The 14063-nt window shown below is 33.6% G+C and overlaps 3 protein-coding genes and 1 non-coding gene across 7 annotated transcripts; all 4 read left to right on the forward strand.

Moving 5' to 3' along the window:
- Positions 1 to 2761: 2761 nt before the first annotated feature.
- LOC116022872 (expansin-A1-like) lies at positions 2762 to 4245 on the forward strand. Its single transcript, XM_031263760.1, has 3 exons — positions 2762 to 2936; positions 3131 to 3452; positions 3576 to 4245. The coding sequence occupies exons 1-3, from the start codon at positions 2786 to 2788 to the stop codon at positions 3883 to 3885; spliced, it is 783 nt and encodes a 260-aa protein (XP_031119620.1). The 5' UTR covers positions 2762 to 2785; the 3' UTR covers positions 3886 to 4245.
- A 1140-nt stretch (positions 4246 to 5385) lies between these two features.
- LOC116023191 (peroxidase 64) lies at positions 5386 to 6938 on the forward strand. The gene is made up of 4 exons (XM_031264174.1): positions 5386 to 5684; positions 5774 to 5962; positions 6070 to 6232; positions 6412 to 6938. The coding sequence occupies exons 1-4, from the start codon at positions 5451 to 5453 to the stop codon at positions 6807 to 6809; spliced, it is 984 nt and encodes a 327-aa protein (XP_031120034.1). The 5' UTR covers positions 5386 to 5450; the 3' UTR covers positions 6810 to 6938.
- Positions 6939 to 8076: 1138 nt separating this feature from the next.
- LOC116022912 (la-related protein 1C-like) lies at positions 8077 to 9967 on the forward strand. Of its 4 annotated transcripts, none has more exons than XM_031263820.1 (6): positions 8077 to 8437; positions 8678 to 9155; positions 9238 to 9361; positions 9428 to 9518; positions 9725 to 9796; positions 9871 to 9967. In XM_031263820.1, the coding sequence occupies exons 1-6, from the start codon at positions 8144 to 8146 to the stop codon at positions 9922 to 9924; spliced, it is 1113 nt and encodes a 370-aa protein (XP_031119680.1). In that variant the 5' UTR covers positions 8077 to 8143; the 3' UTR covers positions 9925 to 9967. The 4 variants fall into 4 exon arrangements, with proteins under 4 accessions (XP_031119680.1, XP_031119683.1, XP_031119682.1 ...); XM_031263823.1 differs by having other exon boundaries at positions 9461 to 9518; XM_031263822.1 differs by having other exon boundaries at positions 8705 to 9155.
- Positions 9968 to 11979: 2012 nt separating this feature from the next.
- TRNAE-UUC lies at positions 11980 to 12051 on the forward strand. The gene has a single exon. It is a non-coding gene; the product is annotated as a tRNA-Glu (tRNA).
- The last annotated feature ends 2012 nt before the right edge of the window (positions 12052 to 14063 follow it).

Here is a 14063-nt window from a genome sequence, read left to right on the forward strand (position 1 = left end):
TCCCCTAGCTTAATGAAACCAACCTCAAACCACAACCAATCAGGTTTAGCAATAATCCAGCTTCATTAGAAAACTAAACAAGAAACCACTATGGAAATTGTAGTCATGGTTTTAAGGATGGACCACAACAATATCTTCAAACTTCATTAATAATCATCTAAGGTCAATGCTGTAAAAGACGCTAGGTGTTAGTTGAGCGCTCGGGGTGTCCACACATCAGTGTACATATTGCACACTGAAGAAAAAAAATCGGCCGAGTTGGCCTACTTGGGAGCCGAGTTTGGTTGACTCTTTATTCGAGTTATTATGTGAACTGTACGGTCTCTATCTCCATCATTCTTTCAGTTTGCTGAAATCCTTTTTGCAATCATTTCTCATAATGTTTTCCTCAAGCAATATATTTGACCTGAAACTATTGATAAATGATCTTTAACAGACCCTTCAAAACCCCAATGATTAGCCTTAATATTCTATGCATGATTGTTAATCAAGTCATTAATGGTAGTTAATTCCACTGTTATAGTTCCAAAAGTCAACTAACGCATCTCCTTAACTGTCTTCTGGTTCCATATATATATATATATGCTTGTGTTCATATGACAACACTTTCTTAGGTAAGAACTTGCTAACAAATATGAGTACACATAATTTACTCCTAATCACATATATGAATGGTGAAAATATTAAAATAGATTGCGTGTACTCATACTTGTTCACACATTCTTACCGTTTTCCCATATGAACACAAGCCTATTTCTTTCTTATGTGCAAAGTTCAAACTTTGCCACCATCCTTGCTTGGCGGTGCAAACAAATCTAGAAGCAGCACATGGCCATTTGCCACTTTCTTCAACCTCAAAACAAATATAAAAGTACGTACGGATTCTCTCTCTTGTTTCTTATTCTCTCCGACTTCGTACAGTAATCTCTTTTTATTTTATTTATTTTATTTTATTTGTTTATAACACATATTTATGGGCTTGGTCAAACTATATTTTTGATCCATAAACCTGTCCCAGATCATAAAAAATAAATCGAACCAATTTAATTAGCTTCCAGACTCAACACTAAATTGTACCCGAGGAATCCGACTCAAATCCAAACTTCATTGTTCGTGACAAGAATTGAGCCCACCTATCGTTGAAAGCAAGCCTTTTAAGTGATCAGACTTTGTACATTAACATTGGCAACTGTGAAAAAGGAATCGTCTTGATAGGTTATCAACTTATTATCATGATTATTGACCTAATTATTTAACAATTATTGGAAGATGAGAGAGTATACTATACAACTGGCCTGCAGCGCAGAATGTCAAAGCTAAGGATAGCCATGTGATGTTGCATTAGAATGGATTAAGGAAAATAATAGTTATATGAATGTCGACTTTGGGTGGGGATTTATTTACAGATGAGTCAATTGAAGGAGAATGAAGAACATATAAAATTAGAGGTACAGATGGTCAGAAGTCTTGTACGTAAGCCATTTCAAGAATGGGAAAGCATGGAAAATAATATGGGTTTGAGGAATTCGATAATTCACGCCTCCTATTTTGGGAAACCCATGTGAGTTTGGAGAGGATGAGGATGGTGATACAACGTGGGAATAATTGAATGAGATTAATTCATTTTAATATATTATATTTCATTTTCTATTTTATTCTGTGCAATACCTAATGTTTTAAAATATGATTATATTGGAATAATTCAAGAAAATAAGCCGTGGGGCAGTATTGACTCTTTGTGCTTAATTAGGTTGAGAAAGTAATTATACTATATTGTAACAGATTCCGTAGTACTCAAAAAAAATTAAGAAAACAATACTCTATAGTAAAATAAATGTAGAACATGGGTAGAGTGATGTTGTGTTGAAATGATTAATTATTTTTTCCTCCTGAATTCATCTTTAAATGTTCATAGCCTTTATATGACAATAAAACTCTTCATGGTTGTTCATGAATTAGTTGATCCGATCAGGACATAAAAAAAATTACCTAGCAATCAAATCATGCAACATTAAGGATGAAGGTTACGAGGCGAGTCTAAATGATGTTCTAGTCTAGTTTATGTGTGTTCATTTGTCGTAATATTCTAATTGGTAAAACATATTTGGTAAACATGTAAACAAATTTGTTTAATCTGGCATTTAATTAAATAGGCAAATTGATTTGGTAAGTAATGTATTCAAAATAAGTATAATTAGCTAAATTAATTTGATTGCTGATATTCCACTAATATATTTAATAACAATTTAAGAGTAATTTTGTTCAAAAAATTAAACATTTTATATTTTTTTAACACAACGTATAATATAATGCACATTATACAAGCTCAAAAAATACAATATACTTTAGGAGTATTAACGTGGATAGACCTTTAAAGTCTTATATATGATCTATTACCATACGTGTAAAATTAATCATAAATATTTAAATATTCTCTATAATGAAGGGGTCATAAAATACCAGATATAGAATTACATTAATGGTACGTTTTGGTGGACTTAAACAACTTTTTTTTTTTCTTAATCAATAGACCAATAATTATTTTTTTCTAAATTCTGGAGTACTGATAACTATAACTGGCCTGGCAAAAGAAGGAAAGATAACAAAAAAACAGTATTTTATTATTCGGTTGCAGAGATAGCATGTGAGGTAGTTGCCATGGAGAAAATCTTGCCCCTATATAAACTATCCTCTCTGTATTCTTTTGGACCACCTCTCCACATATCTTCTAATCCAATTCCTCTTCTTTAATTCCTTCTCCTGCCATTTGTATTGTGCAGCAGAAATGGCTCACTATGGTGGTCTGGGACTAGCATTCATGCTTGGATTACTTCATTTCCTTGGTTTATTCATCAATGCCAATGCTTTCACAGCTTCTGGGTGGCAAAGGGCTCATGCAACCTTCTATGGAGGCAGTGATGCTTCTGGCACTATGGGTATGTAATTTGAAAAATTCTAAGTTGGACCGTCAATTGGTAACTATAAGATTCTAAGTTCGATGGTCAATTGACATTTTGGGTTTTAACTGATCAACTATATATAATTTAGGCTGTTTTTTTTTTTTTTTTTTGATAATCTTTTGTTGGTTAGGATCACAAGTCAGAGTTTATTATTTTTTTGGTTGTGACAGGAGGAGCATGTGGGTATGGAAACCTGTATACCACAAGGTATGGGACTAGGACTGCGGCATTGAGCACAGCATTGTTCAACGATGGTGCCTCTTGTGGTCAATGCTACAAGATCATATGCGACTTCAAAGTAGAGCCTCGATGGTGCAGGAAGGGAGTTTCAGTCACCATCACCGCCACTAATTTCTGTCCACCTAATTACGCTCTTCCTAGTGATAATGGAGGTTGGTGCAATCCTCCCCGTCCCCACTTCGACATGGCCCAACCCGCTTGGGAAAAGATCGGAATTTACAGTGGCGGTATCGTTCCTGTTATCTACCAAAGGTTAGTAAATCCACACTAACTAAAATCAGCATCGAAAACAGAAATTAACATTTAGACAGTGATTTACAAGGCGGGCTTTACCTAAAATTATTATCCTGACATATGTACAATTTTGTGGATTAGGGTACCATGCAAGAAACGTGGTGGGGTGAGATTTACGATCAACGGTCATGATTACTTTGAGCTAGTGCTAGTCACAAATGTGGGTGGAGCTGGATCCATTAGATCAGTGCAAATCAAGGGTTCAAAAACTAACTGGATGACAATGTCAAGAAATTGGGGAGTCAATTGGCAATCCAACGCATACCTAACGGGTCAATCACTCTCTCTCCGGGTCACATCCAGTGATGGCGTCACCATGACTTTCTTGAACGTGGCCCCATCCAATTGGAGATTTGGGCAGACTTTCGCCAGCCCACTCCAGTTCTCATAAGAGGCCCGGCCCATATTGGGCTTAGAGTTCTTGGGCCCATCAGGCAGTGGCTTGCTTGCTATTTTACCGAAAGCAGCCCGCCACTTATTTTTGGGTTTTATGCAGATTCTTTTGGACAGTTTCGGATTACAGGCTGGGTATAAGCCCAATAACTCTAGCCCAAACATTGGCCCATTACAAGATTGTTGGCAATAAGTAATATATACAGTTTGGTTTCATTGTACCAAAAAAGATAAATAATGTGTGCCTTAGTACATTCAGTTCTTCCCTATAAACTTGTAATGTGAAGATTTCCATATTATAAATATACATATTCGTGCCGTTTTACAATTTTACTTTTATATATTTAAATCTTTGAAATCTCTGTAACTATTACGTTAATAGGTCATTTATACCGTATATAACCCCTCGATCTTGACATGTTGTTCCCTAACATTCATCGACGGGGAATAATTTGATTTTAGAAACTTATGAATATGTATAATTGAAGGGATGATTTCAGCTTTAGGTAGGTCCACTTTATTATATATGTTGCAGAATCAGACAAAAGTGAGTAACTATAACCTATAATGATCATTAACCAATCCTCATACCTTATAAATTGTTGAACCCTATCCACCAATTGACCAACTTTGTACTCTAAACAAACCCCATTTACAACTACATGTCAAACCTAAAAGGCATAGCTTAAGGCACAAGATAATATCACTACTCCACTTTTCTATATGCATTATTGAATGCAGAATCTCGTTAGCACCAAGAAGTTATATTCCCTCTGACATCCTTCATTCCATTCACTTTCAAAACCAAATTCTTGTTTTTAATTTTTTTTAATCAATAGGGTATAACTTCCCGAAAGAATTGGCCTAGCGGATTGTTATGATTCTTTAGTTTACGAGAAAACTTATAATCAGTATCAAATCTGTGTTTTGAGTAAAACCCGCATTGTAACCAAATTTGCTGAATGATCAGAAAGAGGTAAATCAACTTAGGTTGCCTATAGCTTATCGACTCATTCAAGAATACCAATAGACAGCTCTCACACAGAGTCAAACTTGAAATTACCAAACCAACTGTCTTACTAACTTGGTCGAGATTGTCCTTGATTGGCATAACTCTCATACCTGAAAATCACGAGTTCGATTCTTTCTAACACTCTTCAAACCTTTAAAGAGAATCTAGTAACAATACTACAATACACAAAAATTAAGCTTATCAAGCAGATTCCATGTCCATCACAATGCAAACAACACTAAAAGTATAAACAGTACCAATATAATAATGTGTGCAAAAACGACTCCATGATATATAATATGATTAATGAAGACATATCAATTCATTTCATTAGGGCTGATGGATCTAGCTCACCAAACATTCTAACAAATAACAACTCTATGTCTCTATGCCTCTGGATTGCCCAATTGAGTGATTCTTGTACCCTCTCCCTTATAAATACACTCATATTGGAACCATATTGTCAACACAAACTCATCATTATATTATCAGTTACAGTAATTAGCTTGATCATCATCAGCAACGTTGTATAACATATATATTTACAGTTAATGTCCATGATGAAAATGGCATGTCCAAGCAGCTCTCTAGTCCTGGGTTTTGTTGCACTATTCATGTTTTCTGTTACTCCATTAATGGCGAATGCACTGAGCTCAAATTACTACGACCAAACATGCCCCAAAGCAGAGTCTGTCATAACTGGTGTTGTGAAGAAAGCTATGTTGAATGACAAAACTGTCCCAGCAGCGCTGTTGAGGATGCACTTCCATGATTGCTTCATTAGAGTACTGCTAATATTTCTTCTTTTTTTTTTTTAAATAAAAATAAAATTGTTACAGGATATATTATGATGTGCGGCTAATTGTGTTGAAAGGGGTGTGATGGGTCTGTGCTGTTGAAATCGAGTGGCGGTAACAAAGCTGAGAAAGATGGACCTCCTAACATTTCTTTGCATGCTTTTTACGTGATTGATGAGGCCAAGAAACAAGTCGAGAAGGCTTGTTCCGGTGTTGTATCTTGTGCTGATATTCTGGCCTTGGCCGCTAGGGATGCAGTTGCTCTGGTAAGTTTAAATTTAATATACTATATATATAATTTAATTAAGTCTTTAATTTAGTGGTTAGGTTCATAAATTAGTCCATTTCATAAGCATTATTGTATATGTTTTAGTCTGGAGGTCCTCATTGGGATGTGCCAAAAGGTAGAAAAGATGGAAGAATCTCCAAAGCCACAGATACCAGACAACTGCCATCTCCCACCTTCAACATAACCCAACTCCGCCAAAACTTCGCCCAAAGAGGCCTTTCCATGGAGGATTTAGTAGCACTCTCAGGTAATTGTGTATTGAATGTGTTAAAATTTAACATACACTATCTAACAAACGAAAATTGTGTCGGGATCTGGTCTAGTGATACGAAGTGATTTGTACTTCAGTAGGTAGAATTGTGTCCTGTTTTATGACCAGGCCTGGCTGACCCGCTCTTACTGAGAGTCAAATTAAATATGGTGCAGGAGGACACAGTCTGGGTTTTTCACATTGTTCATCCATCCAGAACAGAATCCACAACTTCAACAAAAGCAACGACGTGGACCCGTCGCTGAAAGCGTCGTTCGCCGCCAGCTTACGGAAGGTCTGCCCGGTGCACAACAAAGTGAGAAACGCCGGCGCCACCATGGACTCCTCCTCCGCCACCTTCGACAACGCCTACTACAAGCTACTCCTCCAAGGAAAGAGCCTTTTCTCTTCCGACCAAGCACTCATCACCACTCCAAAAACAAAAGCATTGGTTTCCAAATACGCAAACTCTCAGCAAGAATTCTACGACGCGTTTGCGAAGTCCATGATCAAGATGAGCAGTATCGCCGGGAACGGCCAAGAGATTAGGTCGGATTGCAGATTTGTTAATTAGGTAGCGTAGCTAGTCATAGGGTGGCGTGCTTGCACTTCTGCATTTGTTCAATTTCAGATTCTTTTTGTGTGTCAATTTCATTCCAAAGTTGATTGGTGCAATGAAACTTAAATTTACCACTCTTTTGCATAACCAATATATATAGGATAGGTTCTGCTCTCTGAAGAATCATGTCCAGGACAAAATCCAAACCATTATATTAATTTAACAGTTGAAAATAAAAAGCTATAAAAGAAATGATGGAGTCTATAATTAAGATTTGTCCACAATTCTACTTGGAGCATGATTCTTATCGGCAAAAGATAATTATACCTTGAATTTCGTTATACGGACTAGGGACTAGGGAGTACATTAATTTCATTACAAGTTTTAAAAATAATAAATAATTTTTAAATGTACAAATAGTACGGAGTAACATTTTATATTTTTAAATTAAAATACGCAATCTTTTTTCAGAGTAATAAGACTTTATTGAATTCTATGATCAATGTATACTTGTAGACATCACTACACTTTGGGGCAATATATAATATAATATATTTCATATAATTTGGTTTAAGCATAATCATTGATACAAATTTCTAACATGTACCACTGAATAATTGAATAATCTAATAATAATAATTTTTTTTAAAGTTCTATCCCAAACTTTGGAATTACAATCATTTTAGTATCTTAAAAATTCATATATCCTATTATTGAAAATTCGTTGATAGTACTATTATATATCCTATATTTTTTTGAGTACTACTGACTCTGTTACAATGCAGTATCTCTACTGAAACACAAAGAGTTAATATTGTCTCCACCAAAGCCCACAATGCAATATTTCTACTGAAGCACAAATAGTTAATATCGCCCCTACTGAGACGCACAACCTTCCAGAGGAGTGCAATCTGGTGCCGCTAGACCACAAAGTCTCGACAATTAGAATGTAATTTAAAAGTGAAAAGAATAAATAAAATGCAAATTTTCAATAATAAGTCTAATTAATTTATACTTTTAACACAAAAAATATCAATAGAATTTGAATAAATTATAATGACAATAATAAGGAAACAAAATATTTTATTACTCAATTAATAAAAATACGAAAATTATTAAATCTAATAATAATTGACCAAAATAGACTTATTGCTCATCAATAAAATTTATCTTTATTAAAAAAAAAAAAAAAAAAAAACTGTGAAGAGTTAAAGTTCTAGTGGGCTAAGGATTTAAAGCCCAAAAAGGAAGTGATCACTGCAGAAACCTAGTTTTACTCCAGCATTCCTGCAGAGTGATCAGGTGACTGATTTCGAGCTTTTCTAAAGCAAGCTAACTGTCTTCAAAACATGGCGGCCGATTGTAATTCTCCTAAGAAACATAAGTCGCCTCCTCCTCCGTCTTCCCCAATTCCATGGGCTCAGGTCGTCCGTGGTGATTCCGAAGCAAAGGCTTCCTCTACTCCCCGTTCGCCGTCGAATCCATCGGAAAACAATAATGCTTTGCTGAATAAAGAGAATAAATTTGAAAACAAAGCTGCAACTCTCCCCGTTATAGGCGGGGAAGTCTCTTGGCCTGCCCTCTCCGAATGTACACGCTCCAATTCACCCAAAATCGCCGCCTCTCTTCCCCAGGTTTCGCAGGTTCACACTATCATTTTTATTGCTATATTGTTTTATCAATGCATAATGCATAAATTTATATTTCTTAAAAGTTTTGTATATTAATTGTGTTCAATTGCTTGTTGTGTGAGTTTTGATAGGGATAGAGAGACATATTATTTGTTTGACAGACAACACAATAACAAATCGCACTCGAACTTTAATTATATTTCTTAAAAATGTTGTTTATGTTTAATTAGCATAGTTTGTGATTTTTGATAGGAACCTGTTGTTCAACAATCATCTCAGAAACAACATAATCACAATTCACACCCAAATTCTAATTCAAAGCATTCAATGGCTGGTCGGCAACGTTCAATGAAACACCGGAGTGGTGCACCAGGTCAGGGTGGCTTTAGTCGGCAGCCACCGCTATCTCCCTCGCCTCCGCCATTTCCCATCTTTGAGATGCCATATGGGAATCTTATACCAGCTGTTATGGACCCTTCAATGGTAGGTCTAAGGCCAGCAGTTGGAGGGGTTGTGCATTTACGACCTAATTACTCTTCTCCAAATAATCTTCCTAGAAGAGAAAGTTCTGGTGCCCGTCCCCATGGAGATTGGACTTACAACCAGGGAAACATGCACAATCATGGTCGGAGAGATCCTCGGCATGGAGGGTTCATACCATCCCCACCCCCTAGTTCTCCACCATTTTTACCTCAAGCGGTTGGATCTTTGGGCTGTCCAATTGGTTTTGGTGTGTATCTTTTGTGGGATCTATTAGTGTTTTGCCATTTTGGTTTAACATGTGTTTTATTGATGTTATTTCATCCTTTCAGATGTGGCAAGCCCTTTTATGTCCTACATCCCAACATTGCAGGGCATGCCTCCACCACCACCATCAATGATATATCCTATAGATTTGTCTACTTCGCTACTTAAGCAGATAGATTATTACTTCAGGTAATCCTATTGTGAAGCCTTATCAATATTGAGACATGTGCCAATTGAATTTTTCATTACATGCAGTGATACTAACTTGGTCCAAGATCATTTTCTAAGATCAAAAATGGATTCAGAAGGTTGGGTTCCCATTAATTTGATTGCAAACTTTCCTCGAGTAAGATCTTTATCTTTTTATCTTTTAGAAATAAATAAAGTTCAATTTCAATTTATGTGTGTCGTAAATTAGCATTTTTAAGTTCAAAAAGTTTAGCTGTTCAATAATTTTATATATTTACTACATTTCCTTTGATCAATAATTTTTAAAATAAATTTTGGAATGCCCTTAATTGTAGTTTATGTCTTCATATCTTATTTTTGTAGGTTAGGCAATTGACAAATAATGTTCTGTTTATTTTGAATTGTTTGAAGGCTTCAAAAGTGGTTGAAGTACAGGTAATTAATTGTACTAGAAGATTTCATTAATTATAAGTATTATCTTTTGTCCTAAAGATTAACATATTATGTAGGGTGAGAGGATAAGGAGACGTGATAACTGGAAAAAATGGATACACTCCAGTTAATCTACCACTAAAGTCCACTCTGAGAAGACCAAGAAGACCAAAAGAGGTGGAATGGATGGACTCTGTTTATGCTGGACTGAAAAATGATCTTATAATTGTTTTTTTTTAATTACTAATGTTATATATATATATATATATTTTGTCCTAGTTGGAGCTTTTTTAGTTTTGAATATAATTGAGTTTTCTTTAGTTTTGGATAGAAAAGAAAAAATAATTGTAGTATAAGTAATTTATTTTGAAAACAAATACTTGTGTTAATAGTATTTTTTTTATTAAGTTATATATAGTTTTTTACCTGAAATTGATATTACATGATTTTGTGTTTTGATTTTATTATCATTATTTTGATTGTAAAGTACTTCGCTTTTTTTTTTCACCCAAAATTATTATTACTTAGATTTTGTGTTTTGATTTTGTTATTATTGTTTTAATTGTGAAGTTGTTTGTAACCAATATGTAGTTTATATACTCATTTGACACTATAAAAAAAGAGAGTTTTCTACACTTGTAATCTAGGGACATTAGTTCTAAAGGAAATGTCATTTTAAGCGAAATGTATTTACTAAAAAAATTGTTTAAAAAACATATATTATTTCTTCCCATTGTAGAAGTTTTTAGAAAAAAAAAATTTATTCTTTTAAAATCTTCAATATAATTCTTTTATAATACAAATTTGTGTTTCCTACTTTCCTGTAAATTTAATTAATATTTTAAAAAGAAAACTAGTCGATTTATTCATGCAAAGGTAACCTTTTATTAATTAAATATTTGTAAATACTAATTAAACTATTGAAATTACTTTTCTTATTTGTTACATTAAATAACGATGTGATTAAAAAAATATTTTTAATTCCTTATCTATCTTTAAATATGTAATGGTTGTGCTCTCTAGGGGTGGGCAAAACGGTTCGGGTAACCCGAACCGAACCGAACCGAACCAAAGATGTTCGTTTCGGTTTTAAACTGAACCGAAAAACCGATCGGTTCATGTTTTAGAAGAACCGAACGGTTCGGTTAAAAACCGAACCGAACCGAGAAAACCGAACCGAACCGAAAAAACCGAAATATTTTATAATTAAATATAAATATATATTATATATAATTATAAATATATATATATATATATATATATATATTAATTAATAAATATATTTATATATTATTTATAAATACGTAATATATATATTTCAAAACTAAGAATGAATTTGGAAATTCATTCCAGTTACTGGAATGACTGGAATGAATTTCCAAATTCATTTCAGTTTTGGAATTTAATTTCTAGTTTTATTTTTTTATTTTAATTTGTTTGAATTGTTAATTTGTTATGGTGGTATTTATTATTTAAATATTAAACTTTGGATTTGGGTTATGTGATGTTTCATGTATAGTAAATACGGTGCCCCGCTAACTCGCGGCACCTCCGATCGCCTTGTCTCCTAGGAAATGTTAAAATTCGGGAGCCGTAAACCGAACCGAACACCGAACCGAAGTAAATCCGAACCGAAACCGAACCGTTTCAAACTGAACCGAAACCGAACCGAACTCTAATGTTAAACCGAATGGTTCAATTTTTTTTAAAACCGAAAAACCGAAACCGAAACCGAAAAAACCGAACCGAAGACCGAAATGCCCACCCCTAGTGCTCTCATTTAATATTTTCAAAAATAATTAAGAATGATTTTCGATGTATTATAGTCATGTTTCAATGACACCATGCATGATTCAGTATTTCCCATACTTTAGTTAAAATTAAATTAGTTGATTGAATTGAACAAATTTATTTAACGTAAAGTTATGTAGAACAATTAATATTAGAATTTGAAGACGTGTATTATGGATTTATTAATAATTTATTCTTATTAATTTGTTTATTTCTTCTAATGAATTTGGTTGGTTAAATTGAAATAGAAAACTGATAACAATTAATCAATTTTTTTTTGAAAGCAACAATTAATCAAATTAAACGTGTATATTCCATTATTCCCAATTGGTGCATGATAATGCAATAGAAAATAATAGGAATATATACCTTTACAACGATCTTTGTATCAACATTCCGTTGTCGTCCAGCGGTTAGGATATCTGGCTTTCACCCAGGAGACCCGGGTTCGATTCCCGGCAACGGAATTTCTCCACGTGTGTTAGTTTTCTCCCACACGTGACGTCCCTTTCAATGAACTCAATAATAAGACAAATGCATTGACTAATGATTAGTGCATTGTATTATTAGTCAACTTTAATTTAGTGCAGTGTTGTGAGTTTTGGTTGCTGATTCACCCACTTATAATCATAAATTATTTATGTGTGCGATCCGGCCTACTCCCATGAGCTATTATATATATGCGTTCCACATTAACGTTGAGTGGAGTACATACGTATTGCCGCACAACTTTTTAATAAATGTCTTCAACAATTAGATCCATCTTAGTGACTAATGTAGTGCTACCATTTTTATAAATAATATATACTCCCTACTACATAGTTGGTTCGGTGCCTACACTCGAATATATTGGGTCACACTCGTGTGAGACCGTCTCACGGATACTTAGTTGTGAGACGGATCGGGTCGGGTTGAATCAACATGCAAATACTATACTTATATGCGCAAATGTCATACTTATATGCTCAAATATAATACTAATCTGGAATAAAATTTTTGTCATTTATAAGGAAAAATGTAATACTTTTGAAGAAAAATGTATAGTAATAATTTTGCATTTTGATGTAAAAGTATTATATTTTCTATCAAAAGTATTATATTTTCCATAATAAGTAATGCTCCATGCCTCCCTTTAATAGAAAAAATATAATACTTTTGAGAAAAAATGTAACACTTTTAAATCAAAATGTAAAAGTATTAAATTTTTCCTTAAAAATATTACATTTATCATTATAAATAACAAAAAATTTATTTCTAATTAGTATTACATTTGAGCATATAAGTATGGCATTTGTACGTATAAGCATCACGTACAATTTCATCTTGACCCGATCCCTGAGACGGTCCCAGACAAGTTTTTACCAAATATATTTGCATGTATATGTAAGGCTGCACACTTTCATTTGCCAAATTAGGTTTATTCTTATCCCACCCGAGAAGTTGGACAAAGATATTTTTAATTTGTTGTCTTATTTAATTAAAATATAGTAAAAATATTTAGAATTGAATTAAACCTTAACAAATATTACAACTTATAACATAATTGTCTTCAATAGCGACAACGACAAAAAAAAAATAAAAAAATTCTACCACATATAATAATAATAATAATAATAATAATAATAATAATAATAATAATAATAATAGCCTTGTGGGCCTGGGGCTTAGTGTAGTTGTTTTGTCGCTTGACTTAAAATGTCATGACTGGAGGCGACATTGTGGGAGTTTGAATCTCACTGGAAACATGTATATAGAAAAAAAAAAAAGGCTCAAGGATACTCAGATCAATGACAAATTATTGCATGGACCTTGTGTGGACCAAAAATAAAAAGTACATTACTTTTATACTGAAGGTACATTATTTTTGTACTGTAGGTACATTATATTACAGTATATATCAAATAATGTACCTTCAGTACAAAAATAATGTACCCTAAAATAATGTACCTACAGTATAAAAATAATGTACCTTCGGTATAAAAATAATGTACTTTTTATTTTTGGTCCACACAGCTGTGTGGACCATGGTCCATGCAATAATGATTGCAGATCAATGGTTTGGATTGGATCCCTTGTACACACATAAAGATCGTATAGGATATAATTGGTGGACTGATTACATGAGTCGTGATTTATTTCTATAGTAATTTTAAGAATTGGGTTCTTAAGTCCAGTGAAATTGAGATCACCTAAGTTAATAATGATGGGCAGTAATTTACATCAACGTAGATACAGTGGAAATTTGATTATGGTTCATTATATTTATGTTTGACGAAAAATAATCATAGCAACTATAATATTTGTTGACTTGTTGATCCCAACATCTTTTAGTTGGGTGACATAACTATGGCCTTATGGCGAGCTCATTCTTCAACAATTCTTTTAATTTTTTTTTTAAAGAGAACACAAGGACGTCACCTTCACCACGTACTTCCTTATTACTTTGTACATGAATTCAATCTTTTTTTTTTTTTTTTTT

Source organism: Ipomoea triloba, chromosome 6 (assembly GCF_003576645.1).
Source record: "Ipomoea triloba cultivar NCNSP0323 chromosome 6, ASM357664v1".
Classification (NCBI taxonomy): domain Eukaryota; kingdom Viridiplantae; phylum Streptophyta; class Magnoliopsida; order Solanales; family Convolvulaceae; genus Ipomoea; species Ipomoea triloba.